We start from the raw sequence: 18,314 nt of genomic DNA on the forward strand, positions 1-18,314 counted from the left end.
CCCCCCCCCAAGCCCACTCGTCGCTTCGCCCCGTTTCCCCAGGGAGAGGCAGGCGGGGTCTCACAACCACCCTGTGAGGAAGGTTAGGCCGAGAGTGCGCGGCTGGCTCAAAGGTGCCCGTCGCGCTTCCTGGCTGGGGAGGGGGCCCTGGGATGCGCCCCTCCCCAAGCACCCACCTCTAGCTGCGCTGTGCGGAGGAGCTAATGGGAGTAGTTGTCCCAAACAGGGGGAAGACACAGTTGGTGAGAGAGGATTGCCCTAGTTTGGCAGAAAACACGGTCACACCCACTAGATGATGGACCGATCGATTCAAGGCGATTCTTTGCACGGGGACAATAAATGGCAGAAGGGGAGAGTGGAGGTGGAAGGGCTTGCTGACAGCTCTCTGTAGGCAAGATCACTAAATAGAACCTCTGTATCCCAGGGCAGTCTAGCTGAAGATACCAGAGGCAGGAGAGAAAGCAAAAGGAGAGACGTGCCAGCTTCTCACCATGCCTTTGAGGGTTGGTTTCTGCTTTTTAAGCGTCTGACTGGTTTCATCTAGCAGGACTCTTCTTGTATTCTTAAAACTTTTTCACTCTAACGTCTGGATGTGTAGCTCCCATCTTTCCTCAGCACTGGCGATGCTGGCTAGAGCTGAAGGGATTGCAGGCCTGGAGTCCCCATCTTTCTAGACCTTCCACACAAATTACAGTGGATCTGACCTCTACCTGTGAAGTAAGAATGGGCAGAAAGCTGGAACTTGCTTCTCGTTTCGGGCCTCAACAGAAGCCCCTGCCAACCTGGCCAAAAGTCAGCCATGCTTGGGAGTTCATCCAAAACATTTGGAAATCTACTGCCCGCCCACTCCCACAGTTTAAAGCTTCAGGAGTAAAGCGTTATGCTAAGTCGATCCCCTGGCCTGTGCAGTGCAAAATGGTCTCTCCACAGGTTCAGGACAGAGAGCTCTACCTGGAGATGCCAGGGACGGAACGGAGGACCTCTGTGCGCACTGAACATGCAGCACCGAGCTATGGCCCTTTCTGTTGAAAACCAAGCAAGAATTTTGTCCCCAAGATAAGGCCTGATAAAAAGCAGGAGCATGGAAAGCTGTTCTACATCAAGGGAGAACACGGATCTATCTCAGCTCTGTATTGTCTACAGCAGGGGTGCTGCACCTTTCCAAATCGAGGGGAGGTACCTTCCCAGGTATGTCAGAAGGCAGGATTTGGCCTCACACCTTGCCTTCCTCCCTACCCATCATCCCGAACATACAATCTCCAGTTTGGCCCTTGGGCTGGCAGAAATCCCTGCCCTCTATTGTCACAAGCGAAGGAAGTAAAAATAGTTCTCATACAGCCGGGAGTGGGGACTTTTCAGAGTGCTTGTTGGAAGCTGGTGCTTTGGATTTCTGGGAACTGGGCCCTGCAGGCAAAGCGAAGAAACAGCTTCGGGGTGGGTGGTGCGTTGTTTTGTACAACAACTCTGGCTGCAGAAGTAGAAGAAAGGCAGTAACAGAAGTAGCAGGCAAGGGGGCTGGCCACCTCATTAATGAGCCAGTCTGCTTTCAGTCATGCTGTCCTCCATCTTGGGGTCTCGAAACGAACAGCATTTTTTGGCAATGCTCTCAGACCTATCACAGTTAAAGGCAGTCTGCATTACAGCAGCAGCAGAGGGAAATCCTATTACTTCACAGTTAGTCGTACACACACAATTTCGTTCTTTTGTATATTCTTGTAAGATTAAAACCTACTGCAGAACTATTATCCCATCCTGTCACAGCAGGAAGGAGATGCTGAGAGAGTGGCCAGCCCAGGCCGCGGCGGCAAGCTTCAAACCAAGACCTCTCTTCTTCTCAACAGCTCAGTCCTTCCAAGACGTCAACATCTCAGGAAACCTTAATAAAAAGTGCCTTTGAGAGAGAGCACTGGGGGGCAATACCCTCTGTTAAAGCCAAGAAGCCCTGCCCGCACTAGGATATATGCATGTCAGAAGCGCCCTGCTGGACCGAACAAGGGTCCACCCACCTTCTAGCCCAGTGGCCACCAGATGCCCACAGAAAGCCACAAGCGGACAGGAACGCAAGGTCAGCTCCTATCCAATAACCTCCTCCTCCCGAAATTTGTCCAGCCTTTTTAAAGCCACCCCAAATCGGTGGCCGTGGCTACAACTTGTGGAAAGGGGTTCTATAGCTTGTACTCTCAATGGGTACAGGAAGTCTTTCCCTTTGTCTCCTCTGAAACTCCAATCAGCTTCATATATTGATATTACATTTATAGCCTACCTTTGCCCCTCTTGAGGAATGCCCAAGACAACTAACAAAATTCCATTTTTATCCTCACAACAACCACCCTGCGAGGTAGGTTAGGCTGAGCACCTGCGACTGGCCCAGAGCCGCCCAGTGAGTTACATGGCTAAGTGGGGACCAGAACCTGGACCTCCTGGGTCCCCAGTCACCACCCCCACCACCCCGCTGGCTCTGAGGTTTTGCCTGTGCGATCTGCAGGGCCACCCCTCAAGCAAGGAGAAGCAGGTTGCACCTGGGACTGCCTTCCCAGTCTGGTGCACTCTGGAGGTGCTGGTTGCGGGGGAAAGCTTTAGAAGTCAGCTGCAAGCAGCCCAGCCCGTCAAGGACCAATCCAGCCATCACCCAGCCTCGCTGGAGGACCCTCCGTGCCTCACCTTTGCCCTAAAGACAGCTGCAGGAGGTTTCGATAAACCCCTGGCCTGACTCACTAGGGGATGGGTGCGTGGACTGGGGAGATAAGTTGCAATTTAATCAAGGGGCTGAATTTGATCACTCACATGACTTACAGGGCCACACAGACAATTGCTAAAGTAAACCGCTTTGGCACCAGTTATTTCGGAGGACGGGTGCGTCTACCTCTGTGCTCCCCAACTCTTTGCACGGTGCTTCTGCTGTGGACACACACCAATGGGAACATCTCCTCTAAAATAAATCACTTGGATCGGGGCGGGGGGAGTAGATCCGGAGTCCTGCTCTTGAGGGCCCCAATTCAAAGCCGTCCTGCTCTTGTTCTTTATTTTTCAAAAACCCTTCAATGCGCTCATTATCCCAGGAAGAGTTTTAAACCCTTTCCTTCTATTCAGGCAGGTCTTTGGCATACAAACCACCCTGCCACTGGAGTGGGTTTACAAAAACCAGTCAGTGCCACGTACTGTACTGTTGTGTTTTTCTGTTACATTTCAATAAAATGTAATCCAGATTGTAAGATTGCCCTTAATCCAGATTGTACGGATAGCCACTTCTTCAACAAAAGGCAGGAGAGCGATGAAATAATTATCATTTGCAAGAACTGTGCAGAACCAAAACACCCCTCTGCCTGCCAGCATGTTAATTCCCAGAGTGCGCAACTTCGGTGGATACAGGGAATGTTAATCAACAGACTTTTCGCGCCATTTCAGCTGCTACTGCAAGCATGGCCTCTAATCATGCACAGCTTCTTGCACAAAATGTCTTAGCTTTCCAAAGATGCAGCCTGGCTCCTGCCCACATTCCGGCAGCCCAAACCACCCCTAACCTTTCCCCTACTTCACCTCCCTCGGTTTTTGTACTCCTGCCTCTGGGCAGCTCTCTCTGTCCCTATGACTTACAGATGTCTGGGAAAGGAAGCAGGAACCACAAGAAATCTCCGCATTTTTCCTAGCTTTCTTCATTTACTCAGTTAGGTGGCTCTGGAACATTTCTCCCTCTGGGAGAGCAGAAAAGTTTGCCAAGACTGCACAAATGGATCCGGAACAAGTTGGCGCTTGTCTGAAGATCGCAAGGCTCAGAAAGCACCTTCCACCAACATTTCCCTCCACTGCAAAGTCTGAGTTTCAAACCAAAGGGGAAAAACAACCCTTCTAGGTACAGAAGTGGGATAAAGAGCAGGAAGAGCAGATCTTGGGATGGTGGTCCTTTTTTTGGACATGGGCCTTGACGGAGGTCTCCCTCGTATGCCCTGGTTCTGGAAAATTTAGAGGACCAGAGAAAGTCCGCTGGGGTTTTGGAAAGCTATGATGCCGAGCGGACCCTTGGATTTCCCGCTGGGCAAAGCTGGCCCGAGATTTTGCTTCCCGGGGAAAAAAACCATGAACATTTACCCTCCCATTCCATGTGCTAAAGCCAAATGGACCAGCAGGTGAAACACCCTTCCTCTATTTCGCCCTCAGAAGAGCCATGAAGAATAAATGCCAGTTTCCACATGGCACCCAACCAGATCTCCTGGGAACTTCCAAGGGAGGGAAACCTACAAGCCAAGACTTCTGCACATAATAGTTTCATTCAGACATTATAATTCATTGCCCTTATGAGATCTCTCCCTCCTCCTCCTCTGCTAATTTGTCTAATCCCGCTTTCAAGTTCCTTCTATGAGAAGCATCATAGCTGCATCTTACTTAGGAGATCAGATTTCTGCTGAGCTGGAATGGCCCTTAATTTGGTGACTGTGAAGCCTTCCCCCAGGATGCAAAGCGGTGCGAAGGCACATTTAAATGACTTAAAAATAATGTGTTTTAAATGGGAAATAACCCTGGCGTGCACTCTGCTAGGTTTTCCATAATAGGTATGCCAAATTCTGGTACCCGGAATTCAAGGTCTCGGCGCTCTGGACAGACACACATGCCCTTTTTATGTCTCCAAACAATGCTCAGGGTACCTGGCTGAAGTGAATGCCATAAGCTGGATTCCATCTTGGGTGAAGAACTTCATGTTGTCCTCTCCTGAATCTATTTAATGCAGTTCTAGGAAGAAGTTTGAACCAAGATTCAGACTTTCCCCCGCAGGACCATATGGGAAATAAACAGGCAGGGAGCGCCCTTAACCGGGTGTGGGGGGACACACAGAAGCTCTCGTGGCCGGAGTGAAGCAACATTAGGTTCTAATTCGATTTCCTTCACTGGGATTTCTAGACTGAAATCCCTTCACATTTTCTCTTCTTGCACTCTTGTCCTTTTCAGTAAAGCATCTGGGTGGGCCATAGGGTTAGGCTTCCGTGGAAAAGAGGGGAAACCTACAAGAGTTGCAGCAACTACATATAAGAAGGAAAAGTATGCAGCTCACGTTCAGGAAGTTACAAATGCACGAGAGGGGCCACCTCCAGGTCTGTTTCAGGCCAGTTCAGCAGGGAGCACCCTCTCCCTGCTTTTCCCCATCCCCTTGGGCCTGTGAGCGGGTGATCCTGAGAAGCCCTGGAGCTGCCTCTGGCTCCCCCCCCCCCTCTGCTTCTCTGTCTGGCTCATTTCACCTGGCTAGGGAGATGGGTGCTATTGCTCAGGGCATCCTTCCCGAGGTGGCTGCCTTCCAGGTGTGCTGGACTGCTCCTGCCCGGTAATTCACAGCATTTGCCAATGTAATGGGGGTGTTTCCCTCCAGGGCCGGGGAGAGCTGCTGCTACGGTGGGTGGGAGAAAGGAGAAGTGCGGTGAGGGACATATAACACCGGTGTCCTTGTGGCTCAGAAAGTGCCCCTGCTGTGCCCCGGGGAGCCGACTCCGCTACACCACTGTGCACACGCACGCACAATCGTCGCTACACCTGTTGTGAACACCACAGTAACATTCTATTAAGTGAAAGTCCCCACACCCAGAACGAGTGACCCGCTGTGATTTTATTTCTCTGACATTATTTTTACCTTGATCTCTTTCTAAATCTGCCCTTCTCTCTCCTTCTCTCACTGTCTGTCTGGCTTTCGCTTTCCTTCTCTTTTCTCCCTCCACAAAGGATGGCTGCGCACCGTTTGAAGACCTGTGGGGTGTTATACAGGACACTGCAGAAGCAAACAACATTATCTTGAGAATGCCCGATGTTTGAGAAAGAAATGGAAACCAAGCTAGGATTTTTTTGGGGGGGGGGGGGTTTTTTTTTTTTGAGCCTAAAAACAAAAGCCCCCCCCCCTTCATCTCCTCTCCCCACAGCCCAGGCCTCACACACACAAACACGAAAGAAACCAGTTGACTTGTACAAAAACATGTCGCCAGTTTTTTATTGTGTCTTTTAAAAACCACTTAAAAATGATAATCTCTCAGGGGGTAGATGGGGAATTAAAAATATAACTACCATCTGCATTTTTCTCGTCTGATGCTGTCTTGGTTGTTCTCCTCACAAGCCCCAGGTGAGCTCCTCCAAGCAGGGGTGTGGGAAGCGGGGCTGCTGCTCTGCAAAGCCAGCTGGGAGGAGGGTTTGTGGGTGGCTGGGGCCAAGAGCCCGGTTGGTGTTTGCATGGCTGGGTTGTTTTAGGCAGGGCTCAGGACGGGGGGGCCAACCTTTCCGGCCATGGCTGTACACGGAGGGGGCAAAGAGTCCCTCAGAAAGCTGAGGCCCCCTGCCCCGGCCCCTACGGTGGGTGTGGGGCGGGCAGGCGTGTCCGAAGCTCAGAAATGGAATGCTCTCTGCAGGAAGGGAAAAACCGGCGAGGATCGTCACCCTTTTTGTGGGAAGAGGGCAGTGGGGGGAACAGGAAAGGCCCGGAAATGGTTATTGCGTGCTGCAGAGAGCGACTGGAACGCCAGGAAGAGAGGGGCCTGGCAGGGGAACCCCAACCCCCCGAGGTGAGCCCCCACCCACAGTTCACTCTCCCCGACACACACACCAGCTCTGCTCCGAGGCCACCCTTGCCAGAAGCACTGATGGAACAGCATGCCGAGTGGACACGGTTTATTTACAGTCAGGAAAGGAGACGGGGAGCCAAGGCAGCCTCCCTCGAGCGCCCGACGCCACTTCTCACGGCAGCCCCCCGGACGGCGCTGAGCTGCGTTTGCCGAGGGCCCCCGCGGGGGGTGAGGAATCCTCCCCCCGCCCCCACCTCCCGGGGGAAGCGACGAGGGCGGGGAGAGGCTGGGGGCAGGCATGGCATGGAGGCAAAGGTGGCGCTGCTGCTGCTGCTGCTGCTTTGGAAAGCGGCTGTCCGAGCAACTGGGTCCCAGAAACGCGTCTCTCGAGAACATTGTCCTGCTGCCGATAACGTCTGGCCAATTGCTCTGGGACTGGTCAGGTGGGGTGCGCCAGGAGCCACCACCAACAAGCCACATCGGTGCCAGGAGGGGCACACGGTGCTGCTGGGGCCCCCGCACCCCCCCCCTCAGTCACTGTCCGAGCCAACGGCTGAGGAACCTTTCCGCTTCCGCTTCGTGGGTTTGGGTTTGGTGTCTTCCTCCTCCTGAGAGCAAAAGACATGTTTACATTCAGGGGGGGTGGGTGGGAGGGACAATGGGCGTTTCCCCAGCCTGGGGACAAAGTGGAAAATTGGGGGGGGGTGGAAGTGAAGAGGAAACTCTCTTTTTTGACTGGCAGGTTTTGTTCTGGGACTCCACACCTCTAGCTTTCCCCCTCCAAAGAATTACAAAGCATGGAACGAAAGACATGGGGAAGAAAATGAGATGAGAGAAGACCTCTGAGGACACACATCCCTTTTCTGGTCCCAGTGACCCTCCTCCAGGAATTTACATGTCCATGGGACTGGGGATTATGGGGGCTGTAGTGAAGCCCATCCAGAGGGCATCAGGAGGGACACAACGTGTTTTACAAGGGGCGCTGAACCTCTCTGGGCAAAAGGGCTACGCTCCTTTTGGAGAAGGCTCTCGGGTGGCCGCACTTCAGGGATGGACGGAGCCAAGGGCAAAAGGGAAGGGCCCCCAAATGCCAGCGCCATTTAGCTTAAAGATCTTACTGCCCGTAACAAGGCTTTAGGGGAGGCACCCGAGACAGGTGGGAAGGGGCACGGCTGTCTGAGGAACGCCCGAGACTCAGACTGAGGCCCCGAGGTGCTGGATCTGGCCACCGCGGATGACGTTTTGCACCTCTGCTTCCAATGGCGGCGCCTCCTTTGCGATTCGGAATGTGTGTGTCAGTGGAGGTAAGAAGGGGGAAGGCGGTGGCAGTACAGGGGCAGCGAGAGCTTAGTGGGTACAACTCCCAAACCTTAGGGGATGACTGTGGACCGTTTTGGCTGAATCCATTCCACCCTGGGGGATGCAAGAATAAAAGCAGCCCGGAGGGGACAGAAACCAAGCTGCTTAGAGGAAGGCCAGCAACTTACGTCTGGCTCTAACAGAGCGCTCCCCCTGGACCCATGCCTGACTCTCCCACTGCTGCAGGGTGCTGGTTTTATCACGGAGCCGATTCCTCTGGAGAACGGCATTCTCACCCCCCCCCCCTAAGCCTAGGGTGATGTGCGCCTGCTGTCTCTTAAGGTATACAGCCCGTGGAAATCAGGAAAGTGCCTCCGCTAATTTTGCCAAGATCAAGGTTCTAGACCTCAAGGGCGAACGAGGAGACCAGGCATAATGCTGACTCTCTGAAACTCTGCCAGTTCCTCTTGGCAGGCGGACGACTGTTCACACTTGCCCCAGGGGAGCCCGCCACTCACCGAGGCACTGCTGGAGGCGGACTCCTCTTCGTTGTTGGCCGGCTGGGCTGCGTTCTTGCGGCTGCGGGGGCTGGAGATGGTGGCTTTCCGGCGGCTCTTGGGGGGCTTGCTAGAGGAGTCTTCATACTCCTCGGCCAGGGAGAAGAGGTCGCTGAACCTGGAGAAGAAGTGTGTGAAAGCAGAGCTCCTTGGAGGCCTTTCCAGCTGTTCTCCTCCTTCTCAGCCCTTCTCAGCCATCACTGCCCTCTCACCGGCCTCTGGGCCCAGCGCGCACCACTCCGAAAGGAGAGAGGGCACAGCGCATGGCCTTGCTCCGGCTCACGCAGCGGTGGCTGCAGAGCTGGTGGCAACCGTCTTGGACAGGGCATGGGTCTCAGCATCACAGAATCACTGAAGAATATCCGAGTCGGAAAGGGCCGTCGGGGGCGACCTCGTGCTCCACGCAGGACTCCCAGTGACACCACCCCGCTTGGGTGGCTGTCCTGTTGCTTTGGCCACTCCTTGGCCAAGAGGGTGCTGCCCCCCCCCCCGCCCGGTGTCCCCTGCCCCTTTACACCCAGCCCTGCAAGGGCGGAAAAGCCCTCAGCCCCAACCCAGAGACGCGCAGGAAGGCGGCCGCACTCACTTCATCTTGTGGGCTTCGTCACAGCTGGCCTGGACATGCTGCAGAGCCTGAAGGATTGGGGTTTGGCTGAAAACTGCAAGGGAAGCAAGAGCGGCACAGCTGTGAGAGGGAAGTGCCGACCGCGGGCCAACAACGGGGCACCCACAGCCCATGGTGCTGGGCTCCAGTCCCCCAAACAGCCGGCCGGCGTGGGCCACGGTCCACAACTATGTGAGTGGGGAGTCCGGCAAGACCCAGAGGGCTATTGCTGTTCCACCATGGTTGACTCAACCACTGCACAATGGAAGAATGCGCAGGTAAGGAATGAGCTGAGAGCCACGCCCAGCCCAGGTGTTTGACAACTCTGCTCTATCATGTATTATTTTAAAATAGTATATAAATGTTTGTCTTCAGCCTGGAGGAGACTCAGAGGGGATCTGTTGGCGACATACAGGTATGTGAGGGGATGTCACACGGAGGTGGGGAGAGACCTGTTCTCCCCTGCAGAGGAAGGCAGGACGCACCCCAATGGAGCAAAGCTCAAGGAACCAGGGTTCCATTTGGATGCCAGGAAGCACTTCCCGACAGTCAGGATCCCACAGGTAAGGAATGGGCTTCCACGGGAAGTGGGTGAGGCCCCACTGGTGAGGGTGTTCAAGGACAGGTTGGACATGCACATGGTGGGCATGTCGTGAGTGGAGCCAGCTGGAGCCGGGGTCAGACTAGATGGCCCAAGAGCCCCTTCTGACTCGCTCTGTTTCCATGTTTCTGGAAAATCCTTAGGGCGCCTTATTGTATTGCCTGTCTTGCAAACTGTTGCAAACTGCCCAGAGAACTATTTGGCAGTACAGAAACACAACACAACACAACAGTCCAGGGGGCAGAGGAGAACCAGTTACTCCCTGCATCCCCACCAGCCACACACTAAGACAACCTGCCAGACAAAACACTGATGCTTGAAAAAACAGGTCAGTCTGCATTCCTGTCACTAGATCAGGGACTCGAAACACCAAACTCTAGGCCTGGCCTGTGCAAAGAGACAGAAAGTTGAACTTGCACCCGCTGTGGTCCCTGAGGTTGCAACAGTCGTGCGTCCTGGGCTAGGATCCGACCCAAGAGAAGGCGGCCTGTTCACAGGCGGTGGGCACTGGATCTACTTCAGGTACAAAGCAGGCAATGCAACGCTCACGGAATTTCCTGGGTTCAGTCTGTGACCGCCCCAGTCTCAAAGGCTGGGAAAGCTGACACCACTCAGAGCTGGTGAAATCGCGTGAGGTGGAGAGAGGGCCCAACGCTGCAGTGTCTCGTTCTTATAATCACCGAGCCGCACAGGAGCACACGGAGAAGTATACAGGGCGGAGTTGGGGGATACATACAGTTCTGTTTGGTGTTGGTGAGGTTCAGGCGCAGGTTATCCAGGTGTTCCAGGATCTGCTCCAAGGTCAGCTGGGCAAGTTTGCTGCTGGAACTGCGCAGGCTGAAAGCAGGCGGAGGGGAGAGAAAGCACACAGGGGCCATTACTTGAAGGGCTGTGCAGATGTTTAAAGATCCCATACGGAATACAATGCTCAAAGGCCGGGCTTGGATTCCGGAGCAAGTTATGCGGGCGCAGCAGAAAGGACTAGGGGCAGAGATGAGACAATGTTTTATCGTGATTACTGATCACGATCAATAATCGCTCCTCGCATGCAGCTGAGGGCTGCAGATTAACAAGAGGGTCAAAGCAAAACCAGCAGAGACAGGGCACCTCCCAAATGAGGCTGCCTCTCTTTCTGCCCCACCACCCCACCTGTGGCCGCTGACAAAGAGTCCCAGGGCAGGAACACACATGTGATATAACACAATGCAAAGCAGGAGTACAACACACAGATCAAACCGTGCCTGGGCAGCACACGCCAGGTTGGGCTTAACAGTCGGGGTTCGTTCTGGGGACAAGCGAAGTTCTTCGATGCGGCTTGGAGGGTGCAGGTGGTGGGGCATGTCCACACACCCCGAAAAAGGAGCCCAGGATGGGAACAAACAACACTCTTCAACACAGAGGACCGAATTCCAGGCCGAGGACCGAATTCCATGGGATTGTACACAGGAGCGACTGACTCTGCCAACAACTCACAGTCTGGCAGTGTAAGGACCAGCTCTTAGCCAAATCCACACATCTCCCTAGGCTTTTGGAGTCTGGACTGATGCTTCCCCCAGGAAACAGTCGCCAAATCGTGTACGTGGATCCGGTCAGGTGTGATTTCAGGTAGATGTCACTGTCAAAAGGACAGCAACATCAGGGACCCCGAACAGCAGCGAAGGGAGGAGTGGCCCAGAGCCCGTGGTGTGGAGGAGGTGCTCACGAGCAGCATTTCCTCCTGATTAGATTTCGTGAGGCTGCGCTCTGACTACACTTGGGAAGCGCTGTGCTAAAGGCAATTGGGAAACCGTATCTCTGGCAACCATCTTAATTATTATGGCCTATTTGGTGACAGGCCCAATGCGACAAGGGCGTTTGTGACCCTGTGCACCAGATGGGTATGTGGGTGGGTGTTCTGCCAGCCTGGCTGCCTCACAGCCCAACGCATCAGGTGGGCACCAGGGTGGGGCTTGGCTTTTTCCTGAGAGGCCCATCTCGGTGTTTTGCGCACGCCTGCTTTTCAAACAGCACTGATCCAGCCGCCTCGCTGGCACTCGGGCACTGGTGGGGAGGACTGGGCTGCCACTAGGTGTCTTCCTCGCCCAGCGAATCCACCCGGCTCTGTGTGGCTCCCGCAATCCTCGGCTGGAGTGGGACTGAATCCCATCCTGTGTCAGAGATTTAATTCCTCCCAAAGGGGGGTGTGTGTGCGTGCACACACACACACAGACCCACCAGATAAACGGTTCCAAGGCAAGCAGCCTGCTGGATCGAAAGGTTAGTCGGCTGAAGGGGGCATCACGCAGCTTCTCAACAGGGGCCTTCTGAGAATTTCGCCTGACTGGTGCTTTGTTCATCGCAACACACACACACACAGACCTTGTGGCGCTGCCTTTCCGACCCCAGCCTCCCTTCATTCCAGTTTAGTCTGTTCCCCTGCACTGCCCTTCCTCCCGACCCTCGGAAGCAGCCTTCTCCCAGCTGGTGCTCCACAGGTGTGTGGAACTGCAGGTCCCACAGCTGGCCGGGGCGCAGGTGGAACTTCAGCCCAACCCGCCCGAGGGGCACCAGGCTGGCAAAGGCTGCACTGAAGGCTTCAAATGCTGCAGCCTCTCTCGATGTCCACACTTACTGTGTGTGGGTTTGCGTTCTCTGGGGTGGCTTGTTGTTCTTGCGGGGTTTTTATTTTGAGGGGAGGGGTTACTTCTGTCGGAAGCAGATCTTCAGAATGTGTCTTAAGGGTTCGGCACAGCTGGTTTTGCACAGACAGCACCTGTTAGATTTAGCGCAAGGAGACGAGCGGCGCTGGGGAGGGGACGGAGCTGTTTGGCTCAAGGCTCCAGGTGGCAAGTGGCCACTGGCAACCGTGGAGGTGAGGGAGCCCCCTCACCCAACGCTTCCCCCTCCCCACCACTGCCACAGGACCACTCCGAGCAAGCAGGTGGTGGCCTCATGAACCCCCCTTCAACTCATGCAGGCTCAGCCAGGCTGTTCCCCACTCCAGCCTGGCTCGTTCGGCTCTACCTGGCCTTACTGGCCTACCTGTGACTCACTGGCTGGGCCCCCGGGGAAAACTCAGATAACGTGCCCTGCGTTTAAACCATGTATGTGCAGCAAAGGCTGTGGAAGAGGATCCAGTGAGGAGGAGCAGAAAAGGCAGCTTTTATTTTAACAACCTGGACCATTCCGTGACTGAGCCCGGCGGGAACAGGGGGAGGCGACTGCGCTGCAGACCAAATGCTCTGGGAAGGGGACAGAGTTGTCCCCGTGGGGAGGGGAGGGAGGGCTCCATAGGAAAGCTGGCAGCTGTGCCTATCTAAACACATTTTAGGATTGGGGTAGGTTCTGGGATGCTCTGTGATGATCGCAAGCCTGCTTCAAGCTCCTGACTGTGGAAGGCCTGGGTCTGGTTCAGGCTGCAGTCCACGTGTTTTTATGTTTTGGTGCTACCTGGGGAGAACGCACCACCTGAAGAACTTTCCCAGGGTCAGAGCCGGCACCTAGCAGGTGAGCACCTATGCCCCAAGTACGGCGAAAAGGAAACAAACATGCCAGGGAGAAGACCAGCACCTTGGCTGCTGAGAGGGCACCTTTCTATGTGCTGGGAGCATTAAAGAAAACAGCGGACAATTCAAGCAATCCCTTTGAAGTGGTAAAAAAGGTAAAGGTAAAGGTTTCCCCTTGACGTTACGTCCAGTCATGCCTGACTCCAGGGGGCGGTGCTCCCTCTTGGCCGAGGGAGCCAGCGTTTGTCCGCACACAGTCTCTGTGGTCATGTGGCCAGCATGACTAAACACCAAGGTGCGTGGAACGCTGTTACCTGCCCACCGAAGTGGCACCTTTTTATCTACTTGCATTTGCATGCCTTCAAACTGCAAGGTTGGCAGGAGCTGGGATGGAGCAGGAACTCATTGGGCAGATTCAAACCGGCGACCTTTCGATCAACCAGTCCAGCAGCACAGCGGTTTAAACCGCTGCACCACCTGCAGTCCCCTCTGAAGTGGTACAGGCCCACAAAAAGCTTTATCGCTTGTGTCTGTGGCATGCATGAACTGAGGTCTGATTTATCTTCAGAACGACACCCAGGTTTACAAGCTTAATCATCAGAGGCATTTGTTGATTTTCCTGGTTCTCATTTTTACATTGCCCTTTCTTAGCATGCAGGGCTGAGTGGGTATTGGGTGTACATGGGAGGGTATCCATAGCAGTTCTCCAGACCCCTTCTCTTGCTTTTAGCACAGAAGAACCTGCATGGTTCTCCTCACCATAATGAGGACTAGAAACCTGCTGCTCCATTTTTATGCATTTTGCAGGGGAGGGACCAGAAGGCCTCTAAGTCTCATTCTAAGACCCCAATAACACATACAAGTGGTGCTGGCAGAATGGTATGGTCCAGGCGACATTTTAACAATGGCCTGGACCACCCAACGGATGGCATGCACAGTGACGGGATGCCAGGGAGGTTGGCTAAGCACTCTGGCTCCCACTGCACCCTCCTCCCTCCCTCCCGCTGCCCCTCCCGCCTTCCCGCGTGCTCCCACCTTTGGCGCTTCCGGGGCAGGCTGTTGTTCTTGATGAGGAGGGACTTGATGTGCTCGGCCAAGGGGTCGTCGTGCTTGATGCACCAGTGCCGGAGGATGCTGGTGGTGAACTGGTCGTCAGGGTGGCAGGGCCGGCTCAGGACCATCTTGACCATCTCTTCGCTTGGCCTAGGGAGCAACGCAGGGCGCTTTACCCAAGTGTGTGGCAACAGGCGTCGCCAAGTCCCCGGGATCTTGGCTCGTTTTAATAACGGGCACGCAGTTTTGTTTTTTCAATGGCGTGTGCCTGACAGTTTTATGAGCTAGCCCCACCTGATGAAAGAAATCTTGATTGATCCGATAAGTTTTGATCAATTCCATCGGCATAAATCAGGGGTGGGCACCCTCTTCCAGCTCGGTGGCTGAATTCTATTTTGAAGAAGCTCTTGGGGAGTGCCTTCCAGCCCCAGGCCAGGGAGGCAGCCAAAAGCCAGAGGGATAGCCCAAAAATACAAAAATAAACAAAAAAAACCCCAGCATATTTTACAGTATAAGCTCTTCCTGCAACTAAGGAGGCTGTAACAAAAAACATTTCCACCATTTAACGGCATAAAGGTGGGGAAGCCACTGAATGACCAGGGACTGGGGGAAGGAAGGTGTGACCAGGGAACGGGGGAGCAGTCTGAGGTCACAAGAAGCCTTCCCCAACCCGGTGCCCTTTAGAAGCGTCAAACGGCAAATACCGTCGTGTTTTAGCTTGAAGAAGAGGAAACTGAGGGGGGCTATGGGAGGACTCAGAGATTCGAGAGGCTGTGACTGGAAGACGCCATGGACTGGCTCTCTGCCGCCAGGGAGCACAACCAGATGGAAAGGGGGGAAGCGAAGAGATCTTGGGAACGGGGTCTCCTTCCTTAACAACCTGCCCAGTCACGGCAGTCGTCAAGTAACATGACCCTGGAGATTCCACAGGGGCCAGTGGCCTGACTGGAGTCGGCTGGGAGAAGACTCCTTCAGCCCGGTGGCTCCATTCCTGTGGAACTCCCTGCCCCTGGAGGTACGGCAGGGACCAACACGATGCTCCTGAAAACCTTTTTATTTCAGGGAGCTGTGCTAGCCATGCTTACAGTGGTTTTATTTTTAACATACTGTTTTATGATTGTATCTGCTTTGCCCTTTTCTGGTTCGCCACTCTGAAGTCGCTGTACTAGAATACAAAGCAAGCTTTAAACCTTGGAGAGGAAGAGAGGGAGGACGGACGGACGGACGGAAGGCGGCAGGCAGGCAGGCAGATTTTGACTAAACATTAGGCTAAACTCCCCGAAGATGAAACACCAGCCTCATGAATCAGTGGGATCCCCTTTCTCCTGGGCCTATTGCAAGGGGGAACGGGCAGCCATCGGCCGAGAATGTCAGCACTGCTCTGCGTTAAGCAGTGAGCTGGACCCCACAAACCCCGAGGCCCCCCCCCAAGCCCAACGTTCTATTAATGTCAGCGATTCATCGGTGAACAGCACCAGTCCTAATTTGGCGATGTTGCCAACCAGCAAACATGGGTTTGAGGCCCGTGAGCGCCTAACGATCTGCCCTCGGGTGTTCCTGACAGAGACGTTATTCATGCTGATATACTGCCTTATATGTCAAAAAGCCGCTGAGCTGGTACACAATCACTTAAAACAATAAAAGCTGGCAGCCAGGAAAACAAGAACATTGCAACAGGAAAAATATTAAAACATTACGAACTACGCATTGCAAAGGCTCGATGGAGAAAGATGGGCTGTTAGACCCTTTCTAAAGGCCAAGAGGGATATTCTTAATTCTTGAAGGAGCGCCTTCCATAGCTGGGAGGCAACGAAAGAGGAAGGCCTTTCATGCACAGCGACAGAGGGGCCTCCTCAAGAGAAAGGTGCCCTCCTCAATACTTGGACGGGTTCGCAGTGAGGCAGGCAGGCAGACCTTTGCACAGCCAAGATTTCAGCCGTTTCAGGCCCAAAGGGGAAGACCAGCACCCTGCAATGGGGCGAGGAAGCTACTGGCAACCAGGGCCGATCGGACTTTCAGGACAGGTGCCACCTGGTCCTGACACCACGCAGCACTAGCAAGCCGAACGACCGCTGGTTCTTTGCTCCTGTCACAGCTTCTGGGCACGCCTCCTTTCACGGGGGCCGCGGCTTGGGAGAGAAAGGGGAGGCTGACATGCAGGGAGCAAGGGAAGAGGCACCGCTGGCTCAGCCCCGCTCCCTGGACAGCCGGCCAAGCTACTCTTAGAGCGCAGCACTAAGAGGCCTGCTGCGATTCCCAGGCCATGCGTTCCTGGCACAGGCTGGCCTCGAGGGAGGCCCGGATCTTCCCGGGCAGCGGGAAGCTGTGTGGGACTTCCCGAGATGCACGGCCAACACAGCGCGAGGCACTGAACGCAGGGGTGACGGCTGCCTCTCCCCGGGGGCTCCCACACGGCGGATCTCTGCTAACGCAGCGCTGCATGCCAGGTCAAGGGCAGCCTGTCCCCCCCTCACCCACATCCCAGAGAGGCCTTTCACAAATGGCCCTTTGGCACCATCCCCGCACAGAGGGCCGGCTGCAGCATCAACAACTCCCTGTGGGTCCAAATCTGGGCAGGGAAAGTGCGGCCGGCAGCAAAGGACGAGGGGAGGGCAAAGTACCAGCCACAGCTGAGGAGGCTCCTCTGCCAGACGTCAAGAGGGGAATGATCTGGGAACGAAAGCCTGGAGGGGAAACGGAAACCAGTGCCTCCATGCAGGCCCTGTGTTCTGCCCCCTAGATATCCCAGGATGATGGGACATCATGACACAGAATCCTTCTGGACAACCGCCTGGAAGGGAAATTGTCTCCTGCCCATAAGAGAGCCAGTGTGGTGTAGTGGTTAAGAGCAGGGGACTGGGACTCAAGACGATCCGGGTTCGAGTCCCCGCTCAGCCATGGAGCCAACTGGGTGGCTTTGGGCCAGTCACAGACTCTCAGCCCAGCCTACCTCACAGGGTGGTTGTTGTGGGGATAAGATGGAGGAGGAGAGATCATGTAAGCTGCCTTGAGCCCTTTGTAGGAAAAAGGCAGGATATAAATAAATAAATAAATAAATAAATAAATAAAATAAGTTTCCATGCAGCTCTGCCAAGAATGATAAGAAATCACAACCCCATGTCACGGGAAAGGGAGGATGCCGGGGGGGGGGGCAAATGTCCCCCCCACCCAGCCCAGCACACGAGCAGCAACACAGACCCTGCAGCATGTGCCCAGGGTTAGCCCCACAGAAATCTGCTGAACCCTCCACCCCATGGCACTCTCATTCCACAGTGGTGGGGAAACGGCTTCTGTGCAGCCCCATCACTCCAAGAACGGTCACAGATAAAACTGCTAAGGCGGCCTGGATATTCCCTGCCGGCAATTCGTAACTCTCCGCAATCCTCAGCCAGTTCTGCAGACAGACAGAAATGCGGGGGACCAAGGCGTTCTCCTGGCCCCACACTCAATACCAGAACAGACTGAATTTGCGCTGCTCGCTCCTGCCTTCGGCCCGCTCCCTCTCACAGCTGCACAGGAAATTAAAAGCCCATTTAAATGGGCCTCTTTTGGGTCAAGGTGCTAATTAGTAGGCACCTTTTCCAGTGCTGGACTCCCAATTAACATTTGGGGGGGCAGGAGAGGCCGTTCTGCCTTTTGGTGTACCAGCCCCAGAAACACTCCAGCTTGCTCTGTTCCGTGGCTCGTTAAGATGCCATCCACGGCCCAAAGGAGTGCTTATATCAAGCGGTGCTTGAAGAGATGAGGCGAAGGGGTGGAAAAGGCCAGGCAAGAGACACGGGCATGTGAAATATAGCTTTAATTTCCTGCCCTCATCTGGGCTTATTAGAACTCGGAGACCTCCCTGTAACATGGCCGGTGCTGCATTGAGTAAATAAAGGTTTATCAGCCACACAAGGCCCCAAAATTCCCTCCCTTTCCCCCCTCCACTGGAAAATCTTATTCAGCTACCCTGTCATTTCTCAGAGGTCACAGCAGAGATGACTAGCCATGGAACCAAGTAACTTGCTTTTGAAAGAAAGAAAGAAAGAAAGAAAGAAAGAAAGAAAGAAAGAAAGAAAGAAAGACTGAGCCAGCGAGCCAGCGAGAAGAGGAAAGCTGAGGACCTTACAGAATATGGAAATCTGTCTGCTGTAGAAATACTAGCAACATATTCAGTCCTGCTCACTAGTTGCCCCCCCCCCC

General features: G+C 54.3%; 1 protein-coding gene across 2 annotated transcripts in view; it reads right to left on the reverse strand.

The window, feature by feature from the left end:
* Positions 1-5,933: 5,933 nt before the first annotated feature.
* The window catches only part of INTS3 (integrator complex subunit 3), a 68,654-nt gene continuing 56,273 nt past the window's right edge, over positions 5,934-18,314 (reverse strand). For both annotated transcript variants that reach the window (XM_044422785.1, XM_044422787.1), the window contains exons 26-30: positions 14,112-14,279; positions 10,328-10,428; positions 8,973-9,045; positions 8,348-8,504; positions 5,934-7,138 (exon numbers count right to left, since the gene is read on the reverse strand). In XM_044422785.1, the coding sequence (XP_044278720.1) occupies positions 7,061-7,138; positions 8,348-8,504; positions 8,973-9,045; positions 10,328-10,428; positions 14,112-14,279 (577 nt within the window). In that variant the 3' untranslated portion in view covers positions 5,934-7,060. The remainder of the gene's footprint in view (positions 7,139-8,347; positions 8,505-8,972; positions 9,046-10,327; positions 10,429-14,111; positions 14,280-18,314) is intronic.

This window comes from Varanus komodoensis, unplaced genomic scaffold (genome assembly GCF_004798865.1).
Source record: "Varanus komodoensis strain SLA01 unplaced genomic scaffold, ASM479886v1 scaffold135, whole genome shotgun sequence".
In the NCBI taxonomy this organism is placed as follows: domain Eukaryota; kingdom Metazoa; phylum Chordata; class Lepidosauria; order Squamata; family Varanidae; genus Varanus; species Varanus komodoensis.